Source organism: Taudactylus pleione, unplaced genomic scaffold (genome assembly GCF_031769625.1).
Source record: "Taudactylus pleione unplaced genomic scaffold, aTauple2 ptg000927l, whole genome shotgun sequence".
NCBI lineage: Eukaryota > Metazoa > Chordata > Amphibia > Anura > Myobatrachidae > Taudactylus > Taudactylus pleione.
In genome coordinates, this window is record NW_028285328.1 from 2232291 (window position 1) to 2255398 (window position 23108).

The 23108-nt window shown below is 54.0% G+C and overlaps 2 protein-coding genes across 3 annotated transcripts in view; one reads left to right on the forward strand and one right to left on the reverse strand.

Moving 5' to 3' along the window:
* INPP5E (inositol polyphosphate-5-phosphatase E) overlaps positions 1–2631 on the reverse strand; it is a 65512-nt gene extending 62881 nt beyond the window's left edge. Inside the window, exon 1 of one of the 2 annotated variants that reach the window (XM_088459674.1) lies at positions 2530–2631. The gene's annotated coding sequence lies outside the window, so the exon portion shown is untranslated. Of the gene's footprint in view, positions 1–2468 lie in introns of both variants that reach the window. The other variant, XM_088459675.1, reaches the window with a different exon arrangement.
* An 8028-nt stretch (positions 2632–10659) lies between these two features.
* Positions 10660–23108, forward strand: part of NELFB (negative elongation factor complex member B) — a 63481-nt gene continuing 51032 nt past the window's right edge. The window contains exons 1-9 of the mRNA XM_088459678.1: positions 10660–11105; positions 13172–13335; positions 14436–14535; positions 14608–14838; positions 15084–15269; positions 16070–16182; positions 16408–16510; positions 17245–17340; positions 17504–17646. Coding sequence (XP_088315804.1) covers positions 11004–11105; positions 13172–13335; positions 14436–14535; positions 14608–14838; positions 15084–15269; positions 16070–16182; positions 16408–16510; positions 17245–17340; positions 17504–17646 — 1238 coding nt within the window. The 5' untranslated portion in view covers positions 10660–11003. The remainder of the gene's footprint in view (positions 11106–13171; positions 13336–14435; positions 14536–14607; positions 14839–15083; positions 15270–16069; positions 16183–16407; positions 16511–17244; positions 17341–17503; positions 17647–23108) is intronic.

The following is a 23108-nucleotide window of genomic DNA, read 5'->3' on the forward strand; positions in this document are numbered from 1 at the left end:
CTGCCCTAAAATAATATCTATCATTAGCTACCAGTTCCCCAGATAGATAATAAGCTCCACTAACTGAGTGAAGATATAGATTGTAAGGTCTTAGAATATACAGGGTCACCGGCTCACCCCACATACACCGACACCAGGGTCACCGGCTCACCCCACATACAGACACCAGGGTCACCGGCTCACCCCACATACGCCAGGGTCACCGGCTCACCCCACATACACCGACACCAGGGTCACCGGCTCACCCCACATACACCGACACCAGGGCTCACCCCACATACACCGACACCAGGGTCCCCGGCACACCCCACATACACCGACACCAGATTCACCCCACATATACCGACACCAGGGTCACCGGCACACCACACATACACACAGACACCAGGGTCACCGGCACACCCCGCAAACACCGACACCAGGGTCCCCGGCTCACCCCACATACACAGATACAAGGGTCACCGGCACACTGCACCCCACATACACCGACACCAGGGTCACCGGCACTCTGCACCCCACATACACCGACACCAGGGTCACCGGCTCACCCTGCATACACACACAGATACCAGGGTCACCGGCTCACCCCGCATACACCGACACCAGGGCTCACCCCACATACACCGACATCAGGGCTCACCCCACATACACCGACACCAGGGTCACGGACACATCCCACATACACAGACACAGACACCAGGGTCACCAGCACATCCCACATACACCGACACCAGGGTCACTGGCACACCCCACATACACCGACACCAGGGTCACCGGCACATCCCACATACACATGGGTCACCGGCACACTGCACCCCACATACACTGACACCAGAGTCACCGGCTCACCCCGCATACACCGACACAAGGGTCACCGGCTCACCCCGCATACACCGACACCAGGGTTACCGGCACACCCCACATACACCGACACCAGGGTTACCGGCACACCCCACATACACCGACACCAGGGTCGCCGGCACACTGCACCCCACATACACCGGCACCAGGGTCACCGGCACACCCCGCATACACCGACACCAGGGCTCACCCCACATACACCAGGGTCACCGGCACACCGGCTCACCCCACATATACCAACACCAGGGTTACCGGCACACCCCGCATACACCGACACCAGGGTTACCGGCACACCCCACATACAACGACACCAGGGTTACCGGCACACCCAACATACAACGACACCAGGGTCACCGGCACACTGCACCCCACATACACTGACACCAGGGTCACCGGCACACCCCGCATACACCGACACCAGGGTCACCGGCTCACCCCATATACACCGACACCAGGGTCCCCAGCTCACCCCACATATACCAACACTAGGGTTACCGGCACACCCCACATACACCGACACCAGGGTTACCGGCTCACCCCACATACACCGACACCAGGGTTACCGGCACACCCCACATATACCACCACCAGGGTTACCGGCACACCCCACATACACCGACACCGTCTCACTCCACATACATCGACACCAGGGTCACCAGCTCACCCCACACACACCGACACCAGGGTCACCGGCACATCCCACATACACCGACACCAGGGTCACCGGCTAACCCCACATACACCAACACCAGGGTCACCGGCTCATCCCATATACACCGACACCATCTCACCCCACATACACCGGCACCAGGGTCACCGGCACACCCCGCAAACACCGACACCAGGGTCCCCGGCTCACCCCACATACACAGATACAAGGGTCACCGGCACACTGCACCCCACATACACCGACACCAGGGTCACCGGCACTCTGCACCCCACATACACCGACACCAGGGTCACCGGCTCACCCTGCATACACCGACACCAGGGTCACCGGCTCACCCTGCATACACCGACACCAGGGCTCACCCCACATACACCGACATCAGGGCTCACCCCACATACACCGACACCAGGGTCACGGGCACATCCCACATACACCGACACCAGGGTTACCGGCACACCCCACATACACCCACACCAGGGTCACCGGCACACTGCACCCCACATACACTGACACCAGGGTCACCGGCACACCCCGCATACACCGACACCAGGGTCACCGGCACACCCCACATATACCAACACCAGGGTTACCGGCTCACCCCATATACACCGACACCGTCTCACTCCACATACATCGACACCAGGGTTACCGGCACACCCCACATATACCACCACTAGGGTTACCGGCACACCCCACATACACCGACACCAGGGTTACCGGCACACCCCACATATACCACCACTAGGGTTACCGGCACACCCCACATACACCGACACCGTCTCACTCCACATACACCGACACCAGGGTCACCGGCACATCCCACATACACCGACACCAGGGTCACCGGCTAACCCCACATACACCAACACCATCTCACCCCACATACACCGGCACCAGGGTTACCGGCACAACCCGCATACACCGACAGGGGGGTTACCTGTAATAGAGAAGAAAATGAGGAGAGGATCCTGTTACACCCCCGGGTTCCCCTCACTCACCGCGGCTGTGGCTACAGGGTGCCGGTAGCCGGTATACGGAGCGTAAACATCCCGGGTCCCAGGTAACCATGCTGACAGTACGGCGTCATGGAGACACTCAGCGCCCCCTGCCGGCGGGAGGAGCACAGCGCCCGGGACGAGCTGCAGCAGCAGCAGGCGGCTCCTCTCACACACAGTACTGAGAGAGGGAACCAACCACCCTGAGGAGGAATACTCTGCCTAAGGGAAGGGGCATATGGGGAAGCAGCTGGGGGGCAGGGAGGCATGAGGGGGAACAACTGGGGGGCAGAGGGTATGAGAGGGAACAGCTGGGGGGCAGAGGGTATGAGAGGGAACAGCTGGGGGGCAGAGGGTATGAGAGGGAACAGCTGGGGGGCAGAGGGTATGAGAGGGCACAGCTGGGGGGCAGAGGGTATGAGAGGGAACAGCTGGGGGGCAGAGGGTATGGGAGGGAACAGCTGGGGGGCAGAGGGGCATGAGAGGGAACAGCTGGGGGCAGAGGGCATGAGAGGGAACAGCTGGGGGGCAGAGGGGCATGAGAGGGAACAGCTAGGGGGCAGAGGGCATGAAAGGGAACAGCTGGGGGCAGAGGGCATGAGAGGGAACAGCTGGGGGGGCAGAGGGGCATGAGAGGGAATAGCTAGAGGGGCATGAGAGGAAACAGCTGAGGGGCATGAGAGGAAACAGCTGGGGGGCATGAGAGGAAACAGCTGGGGGGCAGAAGGGTATGTTAGGGAAGGCAGAACCATATGAGGGAATGTAGATACCGAAATCTCGACCACTGACATGTACCTGAGCTATGTAATGGGGGAGTGGTGATGACATGTACCTGAACTATGTAATGGGGCGCGGTGATGACATGTACCTGAGCTATGTAATGGGGGCGCAGTGATGACATGTACTTGAGCTATGTAATGGGGAGCGGTGATGACATGTACCTGAGCTATGTAATGGGGGCGTGGTGATGACATGTACCTGAGCTATGTAATGGGGGAGCGGTGATGACATGTACCTGAGCTATGTAATGGGGGAGCGGTGATGACATGTACCTGAGCTATGTAATGGGGGAGCGGTGATGACATGTACCTGAGCTATGTAATGGGGGAGCGGTGATGACATGTACCTGAGCTATGTAATGGGGGAGCGGTGATGACATGTACCTGAGCTATGTAATGGGGAGCGGTGATGACATGTACCTGAGCTATGTAATGGGGGAGCGGTGATGACATGTACCTGAGCTATGTAATGGGTGAGCGGTGATGACATGTACCTGAGCTATGTAATGGGGGAGCGGTGATGACATGTACCTGAGCTATGTAATGGGGAGCGGTGATGACATGTACCTGAGCTATGTAATGGGGAGCGGTGATGACATGTACCTGAGCTATGTAATGGGGAGCGGTGATGACATGTACCTGAGCTATGTAATGGGGGAGCGGTGATGACATGTACCTGAGCTATGTAATGGGGAGCGGTGATGACATGTACCTGAGCTATGTAATGGGGGAGAGGTGATGACATGTACCTGAGCTGTGTAATGGGGAGCGGTGATGACATGTACCTGAGCTGTGTAATGGGGAGCGGTGATGACATGTACCTGAGCTATGTAATGGGGGAGTGGTGATGACATGTACCTGAGCTATGTAATGGGGGAGCTATGTAATGGGGGAGCGGTGATGACATGTACCTGAGCTATGTAATGAGGGAGCGGTGATGACATGTACCTGAGCTATGTAATGGGGGAGCGGTGATGACATGTACCTGAGCTATGTAATGGGGGAGCGGTGATGACATGTACCTGAGCTATGTAATGGGGGAGCGGTGATGACATGTACCTGAGCTATGTAATGGGGAGCGGTGATGACATGTACCTGAGCTGTGTAATGGGGGAGCGGTGATGACATGTACCTGAGCTGTGTAATGGGGGAGCGGTGATGACATGTACCTGAGCTGTGTAATGGGGGAGCGGTGATGACATGTACCTGAGCTGTGTAATGGGGGAGCGGTGATGACATGTACCTGAGCTGTGTAATGGGGGAGCGGTGATGACATGTACCTGAGCTGTGTAATGGGGGAGCGGTGATGACATGTACCTGAGCTGTGTAATGGGGGAGCGGTGATGACATGTACCTGAGCTATGTAATGGGGGCGTGGTGAGGACATGTACCTGAGCTATGTAATGGGGGAGCGGTGAGGACATGAGCTATGTAATGGGGAGCGGTGATGACATGTACCTGAGCTATGTAATGGGGAGCGGTGATGACATGTACCTGAGCTATGTAATGGGGGAGCGGTGATGACATGTACCTGAGCTAGGTAATGGGGGAGCGGTGATGACATGTACCTGACCTATGTAATGGGGGCGTGGTGATGACATGTACCTGAGCTATGTAATGGGGGAGCGGTGATGACATGTACCTGAGCTATGTAATGGGGGCGTGGTGATGACATGTACCTGAGCTATGTAGTACCTGAGCTGTGTAATGGGGGAGCGGTGATGACATGTACCTGAGCTATGTAATGGGGGAGCGGTGATGACATGTACCTGAGCTATGTAATGGGGGAGCGGTGATGACATGTACCTGAGCTATGTAATGGGGGAGCGGTGATGACATGTACCTGAGCTGTGTAATGGGGGAGCGGTGATGACATGTACCTGGGCTATGTAATGGGGGAGCGGTGATGACATGTACCTGAGCTATGTAATGGGGAGCGGTGATGACATGTACCTGAGCTATGTAGTACCTGAGCTGTGTAATGGGGGAGCGGTGATGACATGTACCTGAGCTGTGTAATGGGGGAGCGGTGATGACATGTACCTGAGCTGTGTAATGGGGAGAGGTGATGACATGTACCTGAGCTATGTAATGGGGGAGCAGTGATGACATGTACCTGAGCTATGTAATGGGGGAGCGGTGATGACATGTACCTGACCTATGTAATGGGGGAGCAGTGATGACATGTACCTGAGCTGTGTAATGGGGGAGCGGTGATGACATGTACCTGAGCTATGTAATGGGGGTGTGGTGATGAAATGTACCTGAGCTGTGTAATGGGGGAGAGGTGATGACATGTACCTGAGCTATGTAATGGGGGAGCGGTGATGACATGTACCTGAGCTATGTAATGGGGGAGCGGTGATGACATGTACCTGAGCTATGTAATGGGGAGCGGTGATGACATGTACCTGAGCTATGTAGTACCTGAGCTGTGTAATGGGGAGAGGTGATGACATGTACCTGAGCTATGTAATGGGGGAGCAGTGATGACATGTACCTGAGCTATGTAATGGGGGAGCGGTGATGACATGTACCTGAGCTGTGTAATGGGGGAGCGGTGATGACATGTACCTGAGCTATGTAATGGGGGTGTGGTGATGACATGTACCTGAGCTGTGTAATGGGGGAGAGGTGATGACATGTACCTGAGCTATGTAATGGGGGAGCGGTGATGACATGTACCTGAGCTATGTAATGGGGGAGCGGTGATGACATGTACCTGAGCTATGTAATGGGGGAGCGGTGATGACATGTACCTGAGCTATGTAATGGGGGAGCGGTGATGACATGTACCTGAGCTGTGTAATGGGGGAGCGGTGATGACATGTACCTGAGCTATGTAATGGGGGCGTGGTGATGACATGTACCTGAGCTATGTAGTACCTGAGCTGTGTAATGGGGAGAGGTGATGACATGTACCTGAGCTATGTAATGGGGGAGCAGTGATGACATGTACCTGAGCTATGTAATGGGGGAGCGGTGATGACATGTACCTGAGCTATGTAATGGGGGATCGGTGATGACATGTACCTGAGCTATGTAATGGGGGAGCGGTGATGACATGTACCTGAGCTGTGTAATGGGGGAGCGGTGATGACATGTACCTGAGCTATGTAATGGGGGAGCAGTGATGACATGTACCTGAGCTGTGTAATGGGGGAGCGGTGATGACATGTACCTGAGCTATGTAATGGGGGTGTGGTGATGACATGTACCTGAGCTATGTAGTACCTGAGCTGTGTAATGGGGAGAGGTGATGACATGTACCTGAGCTATGTAATGGGGGAGCGGTGATGACATGTACCTGAGCTATGTAATGGGGAGCGGTGATGACATGTACCTGAGCTGTGTAATGGGGGAGAGGTGATGACATGTACCTGAGCTGTGTAATGGGGGAGCGGTGATGACATGTACCTGAGCTGTGTAATGGGGGAGAGGTGATGACATGTACCTGAGCTGTGTAATGGGGGAGCGGTGATGACATGTACCTGAGCTATGTAGTACCTGAGCTGTGTAATGGGGGAGCGGTGATGACATGTACCTGAGCTGTGTAATGGGGGAGCGGTGATGACATGTACCTGAGCTGTGTAATGGGGGAGCGGTGATGACATGTACCTGAGCTATGTAGTACCTGAGCTGTGTAATGGGGGAGAGGTGATGACATGTACCTGAGCTGTGTAATGGGGGAGAGGTGATGACATGTACCTGAGCTATGTAATGGGGGAGCGGTGATGACATGTACCTGAGCTGTGTAATGGGGGAGCGGTGATGACATGTACCTGAGCTATGTAATGGGGGCGTGGTGATGACATGTACCTGAGCTATGTAGTACCTGAGCTGTGTAATGGGGGAGCGGTGATGACATGTACCTGAGCTATGTAATGGGGGAGCAGTGATGACATGTACCTGAGCTATGTAATGGGGGAGCGGTGATGACATGTACCTGAGCTATGTAATGGGGGAGCGGTGATGACATGTACCTGAGCTGTGTAATGGGGGAGCGGTGATGACATGTACCTGAGCTATGTAGTACCTGAGCTGTGTAATGGGGGAGCGGTGATGACATGTACCTGAGCTGTGTAATGGGGGAGCGGTGATGACATGTACCTGAGCTGTGTAATGGGGGAGCGGTGATGACATGTACCTGAGCTGTGTAATGGGGGAGCGGTGATGACATGTACCTGACCTATGTAATGGGGAGCGGTGATGACATGTACCTGACCTATGTAATGGGGAGCGGTGATGACATGTACCTGAGCTATGTAATGGGGGAGAGGTGATGACATGTACCTGAGCTATGTAATGGGGGAGAGGTGATGACATGTACCTGAGCTATGTAATGGGGGAGAGGTGATGACATGTACCTGAGCTATGTAATGGGGGCGTGGTGATGACATGTACCTGAGCTATGTAATGGGGGCGTGGTGATGACATGTACCTGAGCTATGTAATGGGGGCGTGGTGATGACATGTACCTGAGCTATGTAATGGGGAGCGGTGATGACATGTACCTGAGCTATGTAATGGGGGAGAGGTGATGACATGTACCTGAGCTATGTAATGGGGAGAGGTGATGACATGTACCTGAGCTGTGTAATGGGGGAGAGGTGATGACATGTACCTGACCTATGTAATGGGGGAGAGGTGATGACATGTACCTGAGCTATGTAATGGGGGCGTGGTGATGACATGTACCTGAGCTATGTAATGGGGGAGCGGTGATGACATGTACCTGAGCTGTGTAATGGGGGAGCGGTGATGACATGTACCTGAGCTATGTAATGGGGGAGAGGTGATGACATGTACCTGAGCTATGTAATGGGGGAGCGGTGATGACATGTACCTGAGCTGTGTAATGGGGGAGCGGTGATGACATGTACCTGAGCTGTGTAATGGGGGAGCGGTGATGACATGTACCTGAGCTATGTAGTACCTGAGCTGTGTAATGGGGGAGCGGTGATGACATGTACCTGAGCTGTGTAATGGGGGAGCGGTGATGACATGTACCTGAGCTGTGTAATGGGGGAGCGGTGATGACATGTACCTGAGCTGTGTAATGGGGGAGCGGTGATGACATGTACCTGACCTGTGTAATGGGGAGCGGTGATGACATGTACCTGACCTGTGTAATGGGGAGCGGTGATGACATGTACCTGAGCTATGTAATGGGGGAGAGGTGATGACATGTACCTGAGCTATGTAATGGGGGAGAGGTGATGACATGTACCTGAGCTGTGTAATGGGGGCGTGGTGATGACATGTACCTGAGCTGTGTAATGGGGGCGTGGTGATGACATGTACCTGAGCTATGTAATGGGGGCGTGGTGATGACATGTACCTGAGCTATGTAATGGGGAGCGGTGATGACATGTACCTGAGCTATGTAATGGGGGAGAGGTGATGACATGTACCTGAGCTATGTAATGGGGAGAGGTGATGACATGTACCTGAGCTGTGTAATGGGGGAGAGGTGATGACATGTACCTGACCTATGTAATGGGGGAGAGGTGATGACATGTACCTGAGCTATGTAATGGGGGAGCGGTGATGACATGTACCTGAGCTATGTAATGGGGGAGAGGTGATGACATGTACCTGAGCTATGTAATGGGGGAGAGGTGATGACATGTACCTGAGCTATGTAATGGGGGAGCGGTGATGACATGTACCTGAGCTGTGTAATGGGGGAGCGGTGATGACATGTACCTGAGCTGTGTAATGGGGGAGCGGTGATGACATGTACCTGAGCTATGTAGTACCTGAGCTGTGTAATGGGGGAGCGGTGATGACATGTACCTGAGCTGTGTAATGGGGGAGCGGTGATGACATGTACCTGAGCTGTGTAATGGGGGAGCGGTGATGACATGTACCTGAGCTGTGTAATGGGGGAGCGGTGATGACATGTACCTGACCTGTGTAATGGGGAGCGGTGATGACATGTACCTGAGCTATGTAATGGGGGAGAGGTGATGACATGTACCTGAGCTATGTAATGGGGAGCGGTGATGACATGTACCTGAGCTATGTAATGGGGGAGAGGTGATGACATGTACCTGAGCTGTGTAATGGGGGAGCGGTGATGACATGTACCTGAGCTGTGTAATGGGGGAGTGGTGATGACATGTACCTGAGCTATGTAGTACCTGAGCTGTGTAATGGGGGAGAGGTGATGACATGTACCTGAGCTGTGTAATGGGGGAGAGGTGATGACATGTACCTGAGCTATGTAATGGGGAGAGGTGATGACATGTACCTGAGCTGTGTAATGGGGGAGAGGTGATGACATGTACCTGACCTATGTAATGGGGAGAGGTGATGACATGTACCTGAGCTGTGTAATGGGGGAGCGGTGATGACATGTACCTGACCTATGTAATGGGGAGAGGTGATGACATGTACCTGAGCTGTGTAATGGGGGAGCGGTGATGACATGTACCTGAGCTGTGTAATGGGGGAGCGGTGATGACATGTACCTGACCTGTGTAATGGGGAGAGGTGATGACATGTACCTGAGCTGTGTAATGGGGGAGAGGTGATGACATGTACCTGAGCTGTGTAATGGGGGAGCGGTGATGACATGTACCTGAGCTGTGTAATGGGGGAGAGGTGATGACATGTACCTGAGCTGTGTAATGGGGGAGAGGTGATGACATGTACCTGAGCTGTGTAATGGGGGAGCGGTGATGACATGTACCTGAGCTGTGTAATGGGGGAGAGGTGATGACATGTACCTGAGCTATGTAATGGGGGAGAGGTGATGACATGTACCTGAGCTATGTAATGGGGGAGCGGTGATGACATGTACCTGAGCTGTGTAATGGGGGAGCGGTGATGACATGTACCTGACCTGTGTAATGGGGAGAGGTGATGACATGTACCTGAGCTGTGTAATGGGGGAGAGGTGATGACATGTACCTGAGCTGTGTAATGGGGGAGAGGTGATGACATGTACCTGAGCTGTGTAATGGGGGAGCGGTGATGACATGTACCTGAGCTATGTAATGGGGGAGCGGTGATGACATGTACCTGAGCTGTGTAATGGGGGAGAGGTGATGACATGTACCTGAGCTGTGTAATGGGGGAGAGGTGATGACATGTACCTGAGCTGTGTAATGGGGGAGAGGTGATGACATGTACCTGAGCTATGTAATGGGGGAGAGGTGATGACATGTACCTGAGCTGTGTAATGGGGGAGCGGTGATGACATGTACCTGAGCTGTGTAATGGGGGAGAGGTGATGACATGTACCTGAGCTGTGTAATGGGGGAGAGGTGATGACATGTACCTGAGCTAGGTAATGGGGGAGAGGTGATGACATGTACCTGAGCTGTGTAATGGGGGAGAGGTGATGACATGTACCTGAGCTATGTAATGGGGGAGCGGTGATGACATGTACCTGAGCTAGGTAATGGGGCGTGGCTCTGACACCTACCTGAGCTAGGTAATGGGGGCGTGGCTCTGACAACCACGGTTCCATGGTAACCGGCGTACACTGAATGTCGGAAGTGACATGTTGGTGGCAGCGCCGGAGCCGGAAGTGACGTGTTTATAGCGGCGCTGGAAGCGGGGTGTATGTGATTGCAGTGCCCGGGACCGGGGTTTCCCTGTAGACTGGGGGTCGGTGCAGAGCCCTCGGGCCGGTAGAAGCGGCGCTCCGCCCGGGGTAAAGAGGGGCCCGGCCTCGGGGGTCGCAGGATGTTCGCGGGGCTGCAGGAGATCGGCATCGCCAACGGGGAGGATCTAAAGGAGACGCTGACGAACTGCACCGAGCCCCTGAAAGCCATAGAGCAGTTCCAGGTACTGCCCCTTTTACCCCCCCTGTCACTCTCCGCCCCCTGCCTGCTGGCCCCTGTCACTCTCCGCCCCCTAGCCTGCTGGCCCCTGTCACTCTCCGCCCCCTGCCTGCTGGCCCCTGTCACTCTCCGCCCCCTAGCCTGCTGGCCCCTGTCACTCTCCGCCCCCTGCCTGCTGGCCCCTGTCACTCTCCGCCCCCTAGCCTGCTGGCCCCTGTCACTCTCCGCCCCCTAGCCTGCTGGCCCCTGTCACTCTCCGCCCCCTGCCTGCTGGCCCCTGTCACTCTCCGCCCCCTGCCTGCTGGCCCCAGTCACTCTCCGCCCCCTAGCCTGCTGGCCCCTGTCACTCTCCGCCCCCTGCCTGCTGGCCCCAGTCACTCTCCGCCCCCTAGCCTGCTGGCCCCTGTCACTCTCCGCCCCCTAGCCTGCTGGCCCCTGTCACTCTCCGCCCCCTAGCCTGCTGGCCCCTGTCACTCTCCGCCCCCTGCCTGCTGGCCCCTGTCACTCTCCGCCCCCTAGCCTGCTGGCCCCTGTCACTCTCCGCCCCCCAGCCTGCTGGCCCCTGTCACTCTCCGCCCCCTAGCCTGCTGGCCCCTGTCACTCTCCGCCCCCTAGCCTGCTGGCCCCTGTCACTCTCCGCCCCCTGCCTGCTGGCCCCTGTCACTCTCCGCCCCCTAGCCTGCTGGCCCCTGTCACTCTCCGCCCCCTAGCCTGCTGGCCCCTGTCACTCTCCGCCCCCTGCCTGCTGGCCCCTGTCACTCTCCGCCCCCTAGCCTGCTGGCCCCTGTCACTCTCCGCCCCCCAGCCTGCTGGCCCCTGTCACTCTCCGCCCCCTAGCCTGCTGGCCCCTGTCACTCTCCGCCCCCTAGCCTGCTGGCCCCTGTCACTCTCCGCCCCCTGCCTGCTGGCCCCTGTCACTCTCCGCCCCCTAGCCTGCTGGCCCCTGTCACTCTCCGCCCCCTGCCTGCTGGCCCCTGTCACTCTCCGCCCCCTGCCTGCTGGCCCCTGTCACTCTCCGCCCCCTGCCTGCTGGCCCCTGTCGCTCTCCACCCCCTAGCCTGCTGGCCCCTGTCACTCTCCGCCCCCTGCCTGCTGGCCCCTGTCACTCTCCGCCCCCTAGCCTGCTGGCCCCTGTCACTCTCCGCCCCCCAGCCTGCTGGCCCCTGTCACTCTCCGCCCCCTAGCCTGCTGGCCCCTGTCACTCTCCGCCCCCTAGCCTGCTGGCCCCTGTCACTCTCCGCCCCCTGCCTGCTGGCCCCTGTCACTCTCCGCCCCCTAGCCTGCTGGCCCCTGTCACTCTCCGCCCCCTGCCTGCTGGCCCCTGTCACTCTCCGCCCCCTGCCTGCTGGCCCCAGTCACTCTCCGCCCCCTGCCTGCTGGCCCCTGTCACTCTCCGCCCCCTAGCCTGCTGGCCCCTGTCACTCTCCGCCCCCTAGCCTGCTGGCCCCTGTCACTCTCCGCCCCCTGCCTGCTGGCCCCTGTCACTCTCCGCCCCCTGCCTGCTGGCCCCAGTCACTCTCCGCCCCCTAGCCTGCTGGCCCCTGTCACTCTCCGCCCCCTGCCTGCTGGCCCCAGTCACTCTCCGCCCCCTGCCTGCTGGCCCCTGTCGCTCTCCACCCCCTAGCCTGCTGGCCCCTGTCACTCTCCGCCCCCTGCCTGCTGGCCCCTGTCACTCTCCGCCCCCTGCCTGCTGGCCCCTGTCACTCTCCGCCCCCTAGCCTGCTGGCCCCTGTCACTCTCCGCCCCCTAGCCTGCTGGCCCCTGTCACTCTCCGCCCCCTGCCTGCTGGCCCCTGTCACTCTCCGCCCCCTGCCTGCTGGCCCCTGTCACTCTCCGCCCCCTGCCTGCTGGCCCCTGTCACTCTCCGCCCCCTAGCCTGCTGGCCCCTGTCGCTCTCCGCCCCCTAGCCTGCTGGCCCGGTCAGCCCCCTCGCGTCTTCCTGTGGATTGTGTTGGATTGCATTTGCTATATAAAATGACATTTGCAGGTATTGATGACCCTCTGTGTTTATGATGAGTGTGAATGTTCATGACAATTCCATATAATTTTTTATTTTTTTTTTAATTCCAGACAGAGAATGGGGTTTTGCTGCCCTCCCTGCAGTCGGCGCTGCCGTTCCTGGACCTGCACAGCATCCCCCGGTTGGAGTTCCATCAGACGGTGTTTGATGAGCTGCGGGAGAAGTTACTGGACAGAGTGTCCGTCATTGCAGCCGAAGGAAAAGATGAAGAAAGGTCAGTGTCTTCTCATCTGCAGCTCGATCTATTTTGTTTTCCATTTTAGTTCAAACTTGGACCTTCTCACACACTTAGAAGATCCGAGTTTGTTCCACAATACTTGTGAGAACCACAAGTATCTGGCTTTCCCGCTAGGCTGTTTTAGCGGGGCGCCGGGCTTTGCCCAATTTCAGTATGTTCCTGTCCCTCTTGGCGGCACTCTGCTAAAACAGCCTGCGGGCGCTGTCCAACCCATGGACTGCAGTGTGCCCGCGGGTGGGGAATATAACGGTGCAGCGGTCACCGTCGGCGATCTATTCGCTGAGACAGGAGTGCTTGGGGCCATAAGTGCCGGGCATGCCCCCAAGAGTGATGAAGATGGGGCGCGTCTTAAAGACACGCCCCCTCTTGTGGCCACACCCCCTTTTCTGGCGCGCATGCAGAAGTGCCCCTTTTTTGTTCCGGCGCCGGACCTAGAATGAACACCAAGTACCAGTATGTGGGGCATTAAGGGCCCGCTGGTACATCTGGTTCACGTGCAAAAGAAATATAAAAATTACCATAAGACACGGACACAGAAGGCTTTATTATTTTATTTCCTATGCACTCTCTCATACCTACATTCCCTTTAGCTATTCACGCCCTCTTTTCCATGTTGCATCCACATAACCTGTAAAAAATAAAAATAAAAAAAATCCATACTCACCTATTCATAGTGTAGATCTCGTCCTCTTCAGTCCATGTAGGCACCCAAGGGGTTAAAAAAAAAAGACACATGAGCCAAGGCGGACACAAGGAAGTGTATGTGTTAACACATACACTTCCTCAGCGCGAATGAGCGGGACCCGGGTGAGTCCTGTCATTACAGGTTCCTGCAGCCAATCAGTGGGCGCCACCGTCGGAACTGCACGCTGATTGGCTATGAGAGGGCAGGCTGTCTGACAAGGTTTTCCCAATAGACTTCAATGGTGGGAAAACACCATTGAGGTATATGGCGGGAACCGCTACATTGTATCCTATGATGGGAGCCGCAAGGTTAATAGAGGTGAACATTGCGGTTGCCATCACTAACTATGTTGAACAACCTAGATCTGAAATCCTTTATTTAATCGATTTAGGTACAAGAAACTGGAAGAGCTATTAGAAAAGTGTTTTGCGCTGGTTAAGATGCCGTCCATCCAGCCGGTTGTGATGTGTGTGATGAAGCACCTGCCGAAGGTGAGGCCGCTGTACGAGCTGGCGCTGCTGCTTTCTGGTGACTCTGTCGCTGAATGATTCTGCTCCCGCCAGGTGCCGGAGAAGAAGCTGAAGCTGGTGATGGCGGATAAGGAACTGTACAAAGCCTGCGCGGTGGAGGTGAAGCGGCAGATCTGGCAGGATAACCAGGCCCTGTTTGGCGATGAGGTCTCGCCCTTGCTGAAGCAGTACATCCTGGAGAAGGAGAACCTCCTGCTGAACAGCGATCTCTCTGTGCTGCACAACTTCTTCAGTCTGTCCCCCAAAACTAGGCGCCAGGGCGAGGTAAGGGGGAAGCTGCAGTGCATGCTGGGAAATGGGAGCTGTCATGTTATATATTCCCATCAGATGACATCTAGGTCCTTGTAGAGGCTGAGACTAGAAACTACAGGAGGTCTCTGCATGGTCTCCTCTAACACCCTGTCTCCCTGTGCCCCGCGCTCTGTTCCGCACTGACCGCGCTCTGTTCCGCACTGACCGCGCTCTGTTCCGCACTGACCGCGCCCCATTCCTTTTCTCATCTGTCCAAGGTGGTGCATAAACTGACTCAAATGATCGGGAAGAACGTGAAGCTGTACGATATGGTCCTGCAGTTCCTGCGCACACTCTTCCTGAGGACCCGAAATGTTCACTACTGCACCCTGCGAGCGGAGCTTCTCATGTCCTTACACGACCTGGATGTCAGTGAGATCTGCTCCGTGGATCCCTGCCACAAGGTAACATTCAGTGCATCCCTTAGCTGTCCAGCTCCTGGAGAGCCCCGAGGTTCTATGTGTTCATTTGTTTTATTATTTGACTTTAGTTTATTATTAAGGCATTCTATATGCAGAATTACCCCAAAGCGTCTGTTTTACAAATTTAACTCCTATCAACCCACAATAGAGTGTACCTAGCACTTACCTGCAGTGCAGCTTCTGCTGTCTTTGGGGGCCTGGTATATGCAATTCCCTGGAGCCACACACAACCACATTTAATTGGGAGTAAGTAGATAAAGGCCTCATTCAGAGGCGGTCGCAAGAAGCGACCGCTCGCTCTGAATGAGGGTGGCCGCTTGCTTTTTCTAGTGCGGCCTCCTGGTCGCTAGCTAAGCTGTGGGTTACGGGGCTTGCGACCCTAAGGTTGGGTCTTGGCAACCGCAAGCCCCAGGGAGCTTCCTGCTCTGATCGAGCAGGAAGCTCCCCACTGACATCACTGCTGATGTCAATGCGGCCGCCCACAAAACGGCATGCGTTCCTTAAGGAAAGCCTCCATTTGTGAGAAACGACCCTCCCCGCCTACAAAACGGGCCGAGCTGTCGATCAACATCGACAGCCGGCCCTATTGTAGTGAGCTCCGGAGCGAGAGAGTTTCTCTCTCGCTCCGGGGCTTGTGCACGCACAGTGTGGCCGCTGCGCAGGACCAAAACATCGACCCGGTTGCGAGCGTGCATCGCTTGCGACCTGGTCTGAATGAGGTCCAAAGTACTTATAGCTAAAAATAACGCACATACCTTACTATTCCTTTCTTTCTGTAACAGTTCACCTGGTGTTTAGACGCCTGTATCCGGGAGAAGTTTGTAGATGCAAAGAGAGCGCGGGAATTGCAAGGATTTCTCGACGGAGTGAAAAAGGGTCAAGAACAGGTGCTGGGGTGAGGACAGAACGTACAATATGACTGTAAGCTCCTTGGCACAGGGAGCTCTAATGGCTGTTAGTCACAGTTCTGTACTTTATATGTATCTCCTTTATTATATGTGTCTCCGTATACTGTGTAAGTGTTATATAACGCTGTGTGCCCACTGACTATATATAAATACCTGCATAAGATATAATTATATACACGTTATGTAACCCGCCTCTGCTTTGTGCATTGCAGAGACTTGTCCATGATCCTTTGCGACCCATTCGCCATCAACACGTTAGCTGTAAGCACCATCCGCAACCTACAGGAGCTGATCAGCCAGGAGTCCCTCCCGAGGGTGGGTAACAGACGAGCATTAGGTGGGAATATATTGAATGAAATAGAATATGCCATCTTATGGGCGCAATTCATAGTGAATACATCATATAAAACCAATAGGATCTATAATAATATCCAATTATTTATTAAATATGAAGTTGTCAGCTGTTGTGGATTTTTTGCTTGTCGCCAACCATTCCAAGACCTGCCTGGTGCTATTCCGTCTTTGGCTCTTCTACATGTAATCTAAAGCACAGGACAGACGCAGTCCTCCAGCACCATAGACTTTATGACGTTGCCAGCCAGCCAGCCCTCCCCACCTTTTCCTCACTCTATGATTGTCAGCGTCACCTGATTCTGTGGCATTACATTGAGGAAGTGGGCGGAGCAGAATTCTGCGCCATGGAAACAATTATCACGGCATTATTTAGCTGGATGCCCCATTAGCAATGTTGCTTTTAGAATGATGTAACTCTGTAAACGTAAACTTGTTTTAAGTTAGTTTCTATCTTTAGGAGAAAAGTATCATTCCGATTTGTAATCGTTGTGATGCGTCTACTTATTCTGTACTGTGTGTAGTAACCTACTGTGCCCTGCGGGTGTCGCCGTTGCCAAGTATCATTTGTAGAAACCTTTCTAAAGGCAAAGGTTTTTTTTGTTTTATATTTTGTCATTATTCAAATCTATTCTTCATTCTCTAAGTGACATTTATAACGTTGTATAACGTCATCTTATTCTGTTTTTATCCCACAGGACAGCCCAGAACTGCTTCTGCTCCTGAGGATGCTTTCCCTGGGACACGGCGCTTGGGACATGATTGACAGTCAAGTATTTAAAGAGCCCAAACTGGTGAGTTCGCAGTTACCGGGCACAGTAGAATATTATGTTCTGTTCTATAGGCTGCTCATATAACATCGTGTGGATATTAAATGTCATTTTATCTGCTCCTTATCCAATAACCACATCTATGGTAGATTACATGGGGACTTAGCCGCTGGTTTCTTGTCTGCAGGACTCTGAGCTGATCACCAAATTCCTCCCTATGCTGATGTCGCTAGTAGTCGATGACTACACATTTAACGTGGAGCACAAGTTACCGACCGAGGAGAAGGTTCCCGTCACCTACCCCAACACCCTGCCGGACGTCTTCACCAGGTGCGTGCGCTGGGTATAGGTCACTGTTATGGGGATTCCTCTATGAAAGGAGCATATAGCTGATAGAATTGTGATCTATAAACCTGCAGTTTGGTGGCATAAAGCCGCACAGGTCCATCAAAGCCCTGCGTGTGGGGGTGGGTGGGTGGGTGTGTGTGTGTGTATGTATATGAGTGTGTGTATATATGAGTATGTGTTTGTGTATGTATATGAGTGTGTGTATATATGAGTATGTGTGTGTATGTATTTCTACTTCAGGGTCCATAGGGGGTCCACAGGGTTGACCTTGGGGTATAGGTTGGGAACCAAATCCGGGCACCACGCAGTTAAAGCTTTTAGCTCCCAGGATGCACTTGGGTCCACTCTCCCTATAACCCCACCCCCCAGCCAGAGGCATCTCAGTTTAAGTTGGTGCCCGGCCGGAGTCGGGTCACCGTTACTGCAGGGGGGCTGCTTAGCAGCCCCTAAGCTTAAAAGAGTTTTATTTTATTATTTTTTTACTACTCTTCAGAGCGGCAGCATCAGACTGTCCAATGGACGTCTGAGCTGCCGCTCCTACACCCCGCCGGCGCTGCGACGCCAGTACAGATCTGGGGATCGCAGCAGGACCCCAGAGTCTGTACTAGCCGGGCTCTGGAGGAATCCCTGGGCTGCTGCCGGATCGACGGGGACAGGTAAGTCGCGTGGTCACCGCTTGCGGTGACCCACGTGTACATGCAGCCTTATGCCTCCGGTCTCTGGGGACAGACCGGAGGCGCTAGCGGTGGCGGCGGGCTCCCCCTCCATGGAGGCATACCCCGCGTGTCCACAGCCCACCAGGGATTATAGCGGCAGCGGGAGCCGACATCCCGGGGGGTTAATTGCTAGCCAGGGGAGGAAGCCTTCCCTGTCTAGCGGCTCCTCCCCTCAGCTCAGCGCGCCTTTCAATAATACAGTCTGGCGTCGCTGAGCTGCTTCCTCCGCGGGCCACGCTTCTTCTGAGGTCTCCAGCGGCCATTTTCTCTCTGTGGTGCTGCAGAACTCTTAGGATGTCAGTGAGCCCAGTCCCCCTGCGTACCTGGCCATTTTGGGTGAGTGTACACAGCGCTATAGCCTTCCCAGACACTGAATCTGGGCAGTTGAAGGTAGCGACATTGTGCAGTATATTATATGTCATGCTTATGTATGTATATATATTTTTCTGCATTGTATGTGACTTATGCTAGTGCTGACTGTCTGTTTTTTCTCTCACCTGTCAGTGTATATCTATCCCTTTTCTTTATCTGCCCTAATACAGGTGTACCTGGGGTGGTTCTGAGACCTCACATATATATATTTGTTAATATCTGTGAGGTTTGTCACATACTGTTGCGTGCTGCACGTTGCCATATTTTAGATGGAACTGTGAGTTGCATACGCTGATAATGGGTCCCTGCAGCTAATCTTAGCGTCAGTCAGGACCGGTATGGCGCTGCTTAATATTTCCGTCAAGATAGTCAGATATATCTGACCAGGAGATTGCACACGATACTGCACCCATTATTGAGATCCTGCAAGTCATAGCCTGCAGGAATTAGTGCGGAGGATTTTAACTCAGAAAGGTTTATGTATGCGGCACCATCTGGCGCCGGGCCCCTTGCACGACCCCCTTAAAGGGCGGTTTATTTCTCAGGATCCTCTCCTTTGAGGATCGCCGGGCGGGCCCCATTGTCGTCACTCGCTTGGAGTTACTTCACCATACTGCCCTTTTGAACTCGGGGTATCTCGCAATTTCTTGCAATTTACCCCTGTGCAACAGACTGTCGCTCCCCGCCGGGGTTTTTCACAGTACATGAATTACCTCCGATACCACATCGGTCTGTCATTCCCCTTGCAGGGTTTACCACAACGGCCACCCTGGTGGATGTTGTTTTATAGAAATACTAATTGGCGTGATATACGTCCTGTGGTTACTGACCAGTGGCGCTGCCGTGAACTGGATGGTATATTCGGCTCTTTCCCTCTCACATGGGGGGAGCCGATTTCAAGTATTATTATCCCTGCTTTGGGGCTGGTAGCCAGGTTCATTCTGGATATAGAGAATGTCGATCCTGCACCTGTATCATACATCTCCCGTTTTCTGCCCAGAGGGTGGATCTCATAGCGGGAGTCTGGCTGTCGCCAGATACGAGGAGTCACAAAGGCCTCCTGTTTCCCGTTCCCTGAGGGTCCTCACAAGTAATGGAAATCCCCTTCTGGGATGGATTTGTATGTTAATCATCGGGTTACAGGCATTAATACGCCTCCCATCCCGGCCTGGACGGATTTTACGGATCCGTAGGTGGTAACTTTGCCTGAATTCAATGTACTCGTTTTCAGGGCCTGTTGCCCGTCCTACCATGGCCATCGCATGGTGATGCTTTTGTGACGTTTTTCCCCTCCAACACGTCCTGAGGTTCATATATCTTTTGCCGCTCACATAAAATATGCAGTGGTCATATGTGGGATTACCTCATGGGATGCCGGTCTTCTAACTTTCAGGGTTTCGGCGGCGTCTGTATCCGTCGCAGTACCCTATGGCTGCGTTATGGGAAAGCAGAGGTGCACACTCCTTCCAGGGGGAAGTTCTTGTTTGGTCCTGACCTTGACAAGATCGTTGCATCATTGGCAGTATCACTAATGGGGAGATACCGTCTTTAGCTACTCCCACTACATTTGGACTAACTCTGTTAAGTCTTTTTGTCCTCAGGGTCAGCCTAAAGGCCTGTTTTTTCCTAGGCTGTCGGCCTCCATGGGGGCCACCATATCCAGTACCGAGCAGTCCTGGACTTCCGGACGACCCTGTTTCTACACCTGAGGATATACCCTCAGCCTGACGGGACAGGTCTACATCTGGGGAATTTCCAGAGTGAGGTACTGATTCTCAACGGCCTCTCATTGCTCAGGCAGCCTCCTCACAGGCATTGTTACACGGGCCCTTCTTCAGACCTGATCAGGGCCTTACAATCCCAGAAAGCTATACAGTCTTTGTGGTAAGCAGAGCTATTTCGGCCAACCTCACTATCTCAGTGAGGGACTGGTTGTTCTACTTTCTTTCTGGGGCGGTGACCGACTGGTCCTCATTTGCCTATACTCTGTCTCAAATCCCTGAATCAGATTCCAACGGTGCCTGGACTCAGGTGGAATCGTCCATGCTCCATCATCCGACGTTTGGAACCTGGGGATTTTAGGGTATATCTGAGTATTCAGGATACGTACCTACGGGTACGTACAGAGCCATCTCATCAGCATGGGTTCAGGTTTGCTGTGCCACAGCAACACTTGTAAGTTTCGGGCTCTGCCTTTTGGGACTGTCCTCAACTCCACCGGGGTTTACCAGCCTTATGGATTTTCTGACAGTTCACCTGTTCAGGGTATCCGAATGCTCCTTTCTCTGGACGGTCTCCTGCTTTTAGCAGGATCACCAAGGTACTTTACCGCCAGGTCAGGATAACCGTGGCTTCTTCTCGGCACTGATAATTAGTCAACGGAGAAAAAGTCCTCCCTACATCCCTCACAGGGTTTTCTTCATCTGGGAGCACGGCTGGATTCTCAGACTCTGAGAATTTTTCTGGCGTAAGACAAGATCTCCACTCTTCAACTTGGAGTGTGCGGATATCTACGCATTCGACATATGTCATTACTCTTTGTGATGCGCGGTCTACCAGAGTGTCTACCTTTTGGTAGGGTGGAATGTGCTCAGTTCCATTCCAGACCTTGCCATAATTGACTCCCCTCCAGATGGATCGAGTTTTTCCCATCGGATCGCTGTTCGAACGATGATACTTTCTCCGGAGGCGAGTTGGTCTCTGTCCGGGTGGCTATGGCCATCTCGTCCAGGGTGTTCTTTGCTACAGACAGTGTCTGGTCCGCATTCGTTTCGGGGCAGTTGGATGTCTGTCGTTTCTGTCCTGCCACTTAACTTGTTGATACTTTAGGCTGTCTTGGACCTTCACTCTGGTCTAACCCATATGTCACGGTAAACCTGAATAGGTTCAGTCCGACAGTGTCACAACAGTGACTTCCATCTAGGCAACACTGGTAGTTGGGTGGCAATGTCAGGTATGTCATCCATTCTGACATAGTCCAAGGGTCTTCTCCTGGCCAACTCTGCAGTGTTTATTCCCGGAGCTCTCCATTGGGAAGCGGGCTTCCTCAGCTGTTGCGACGTGCATCCCGGGGACTAGTCTCTTCTCCAAGAGAGGTTTCAACTCCTGGTGAGCAGAGGGGGCCTCCCTGAGGGGATTGATCCTCATGGCCTTCTGACTTGATCACACATTACCGGTGTTACAGTCCAGCTCCAGGAGTACTGAAGCTACCTTCAGTGACTCTTTGTCAGTGAAGTGGTCCTTCCACTTTGTGTACCTGTGTCCTCCGGTCTCCCTTCTTCCTCGAGGTCTTCGGAAGTTTAATTCGAGACGGAGGGGTTTTCCTTCTGGGGGCTCCAGTTCGTCCCAGACATCACTGGTACTGAGATTTTCGGAGTCTCCTCATCGATACTCCGTTCCTACTGCTTCACTATCTGGACCTGTTGTCTCAGGGTCCTTGTTTTTCCCTGGACCTGGATCGTTTGTCTTTGACTGCGCCCCTACTGTGGTCCTAGGGCTTCCCTGGCTCTGTCTTCATTGAGATGTTTAGAGCAGATAGGCCAGACTTTGCTGGGATCTGCCACGGACTGTGGCATACATAATTCTTATGGTATCGTACTTGTCGATACGATCCTCCGGTGTCCAGGATTTTCAGATATTCTGGCATTCCTTCCGGCTGGCTTGGGTTTCACCCTTGGCCTGGCCTTCCTGACAGTGCGGATCTCTACACTGTCGGTATGGTTAAGATATGGAATTGCTCCGCTCTGGTATCCAGTTCATCCTTTGGAGTGTTTTCTGGATTATGCCTCCACTTGTCCTCCCTAGGGTCTCCTGGGGAGTTAGTAGTGGTTCTTTGTTCCGTCCGGGGACAGTCAATGGAACTGCTGGTTGTGATAGCCATTACATGGTCTATTGTTTAAGCTCTCTCTCTCTCAGGGTGTTTAAATCAACCAGGAGAGTGTCTGAATTGGGAGCGTTCTCATGTGGCTCCCTCTTCTGGAGGGCATCAGGTCAGGGTGTGAGTTGCTCTCGCCCTGTATTTCTTCTTAGAGTGGTTTTTAGGTTCCATATTATTCTGGAACTTATGGTACGGCCATTCAGTCCCCAGTCTTCTCGGCTGGTGTGGCCTCATTGACTGTGGTCCGGCCTCTTTGGCTTTATATGATCCGTTCAAGTTCCTTATGGTAATCGGACTCCTTATTGGTGGTCTGCGGTTTCTGGTTTTCACAGGAAACGATGGCCGGCCTATAATGAAATGTTGGCTGGATGGCCTCGTATGTCTTCCTCAGGGGCCTACCCATAGGTAGGCATTTCTGTCGTTGAGGCTTGTTTTTTCTCGGGTCATGTAACCCTCGTGGGCGGCTCGTTGTGGCGCCT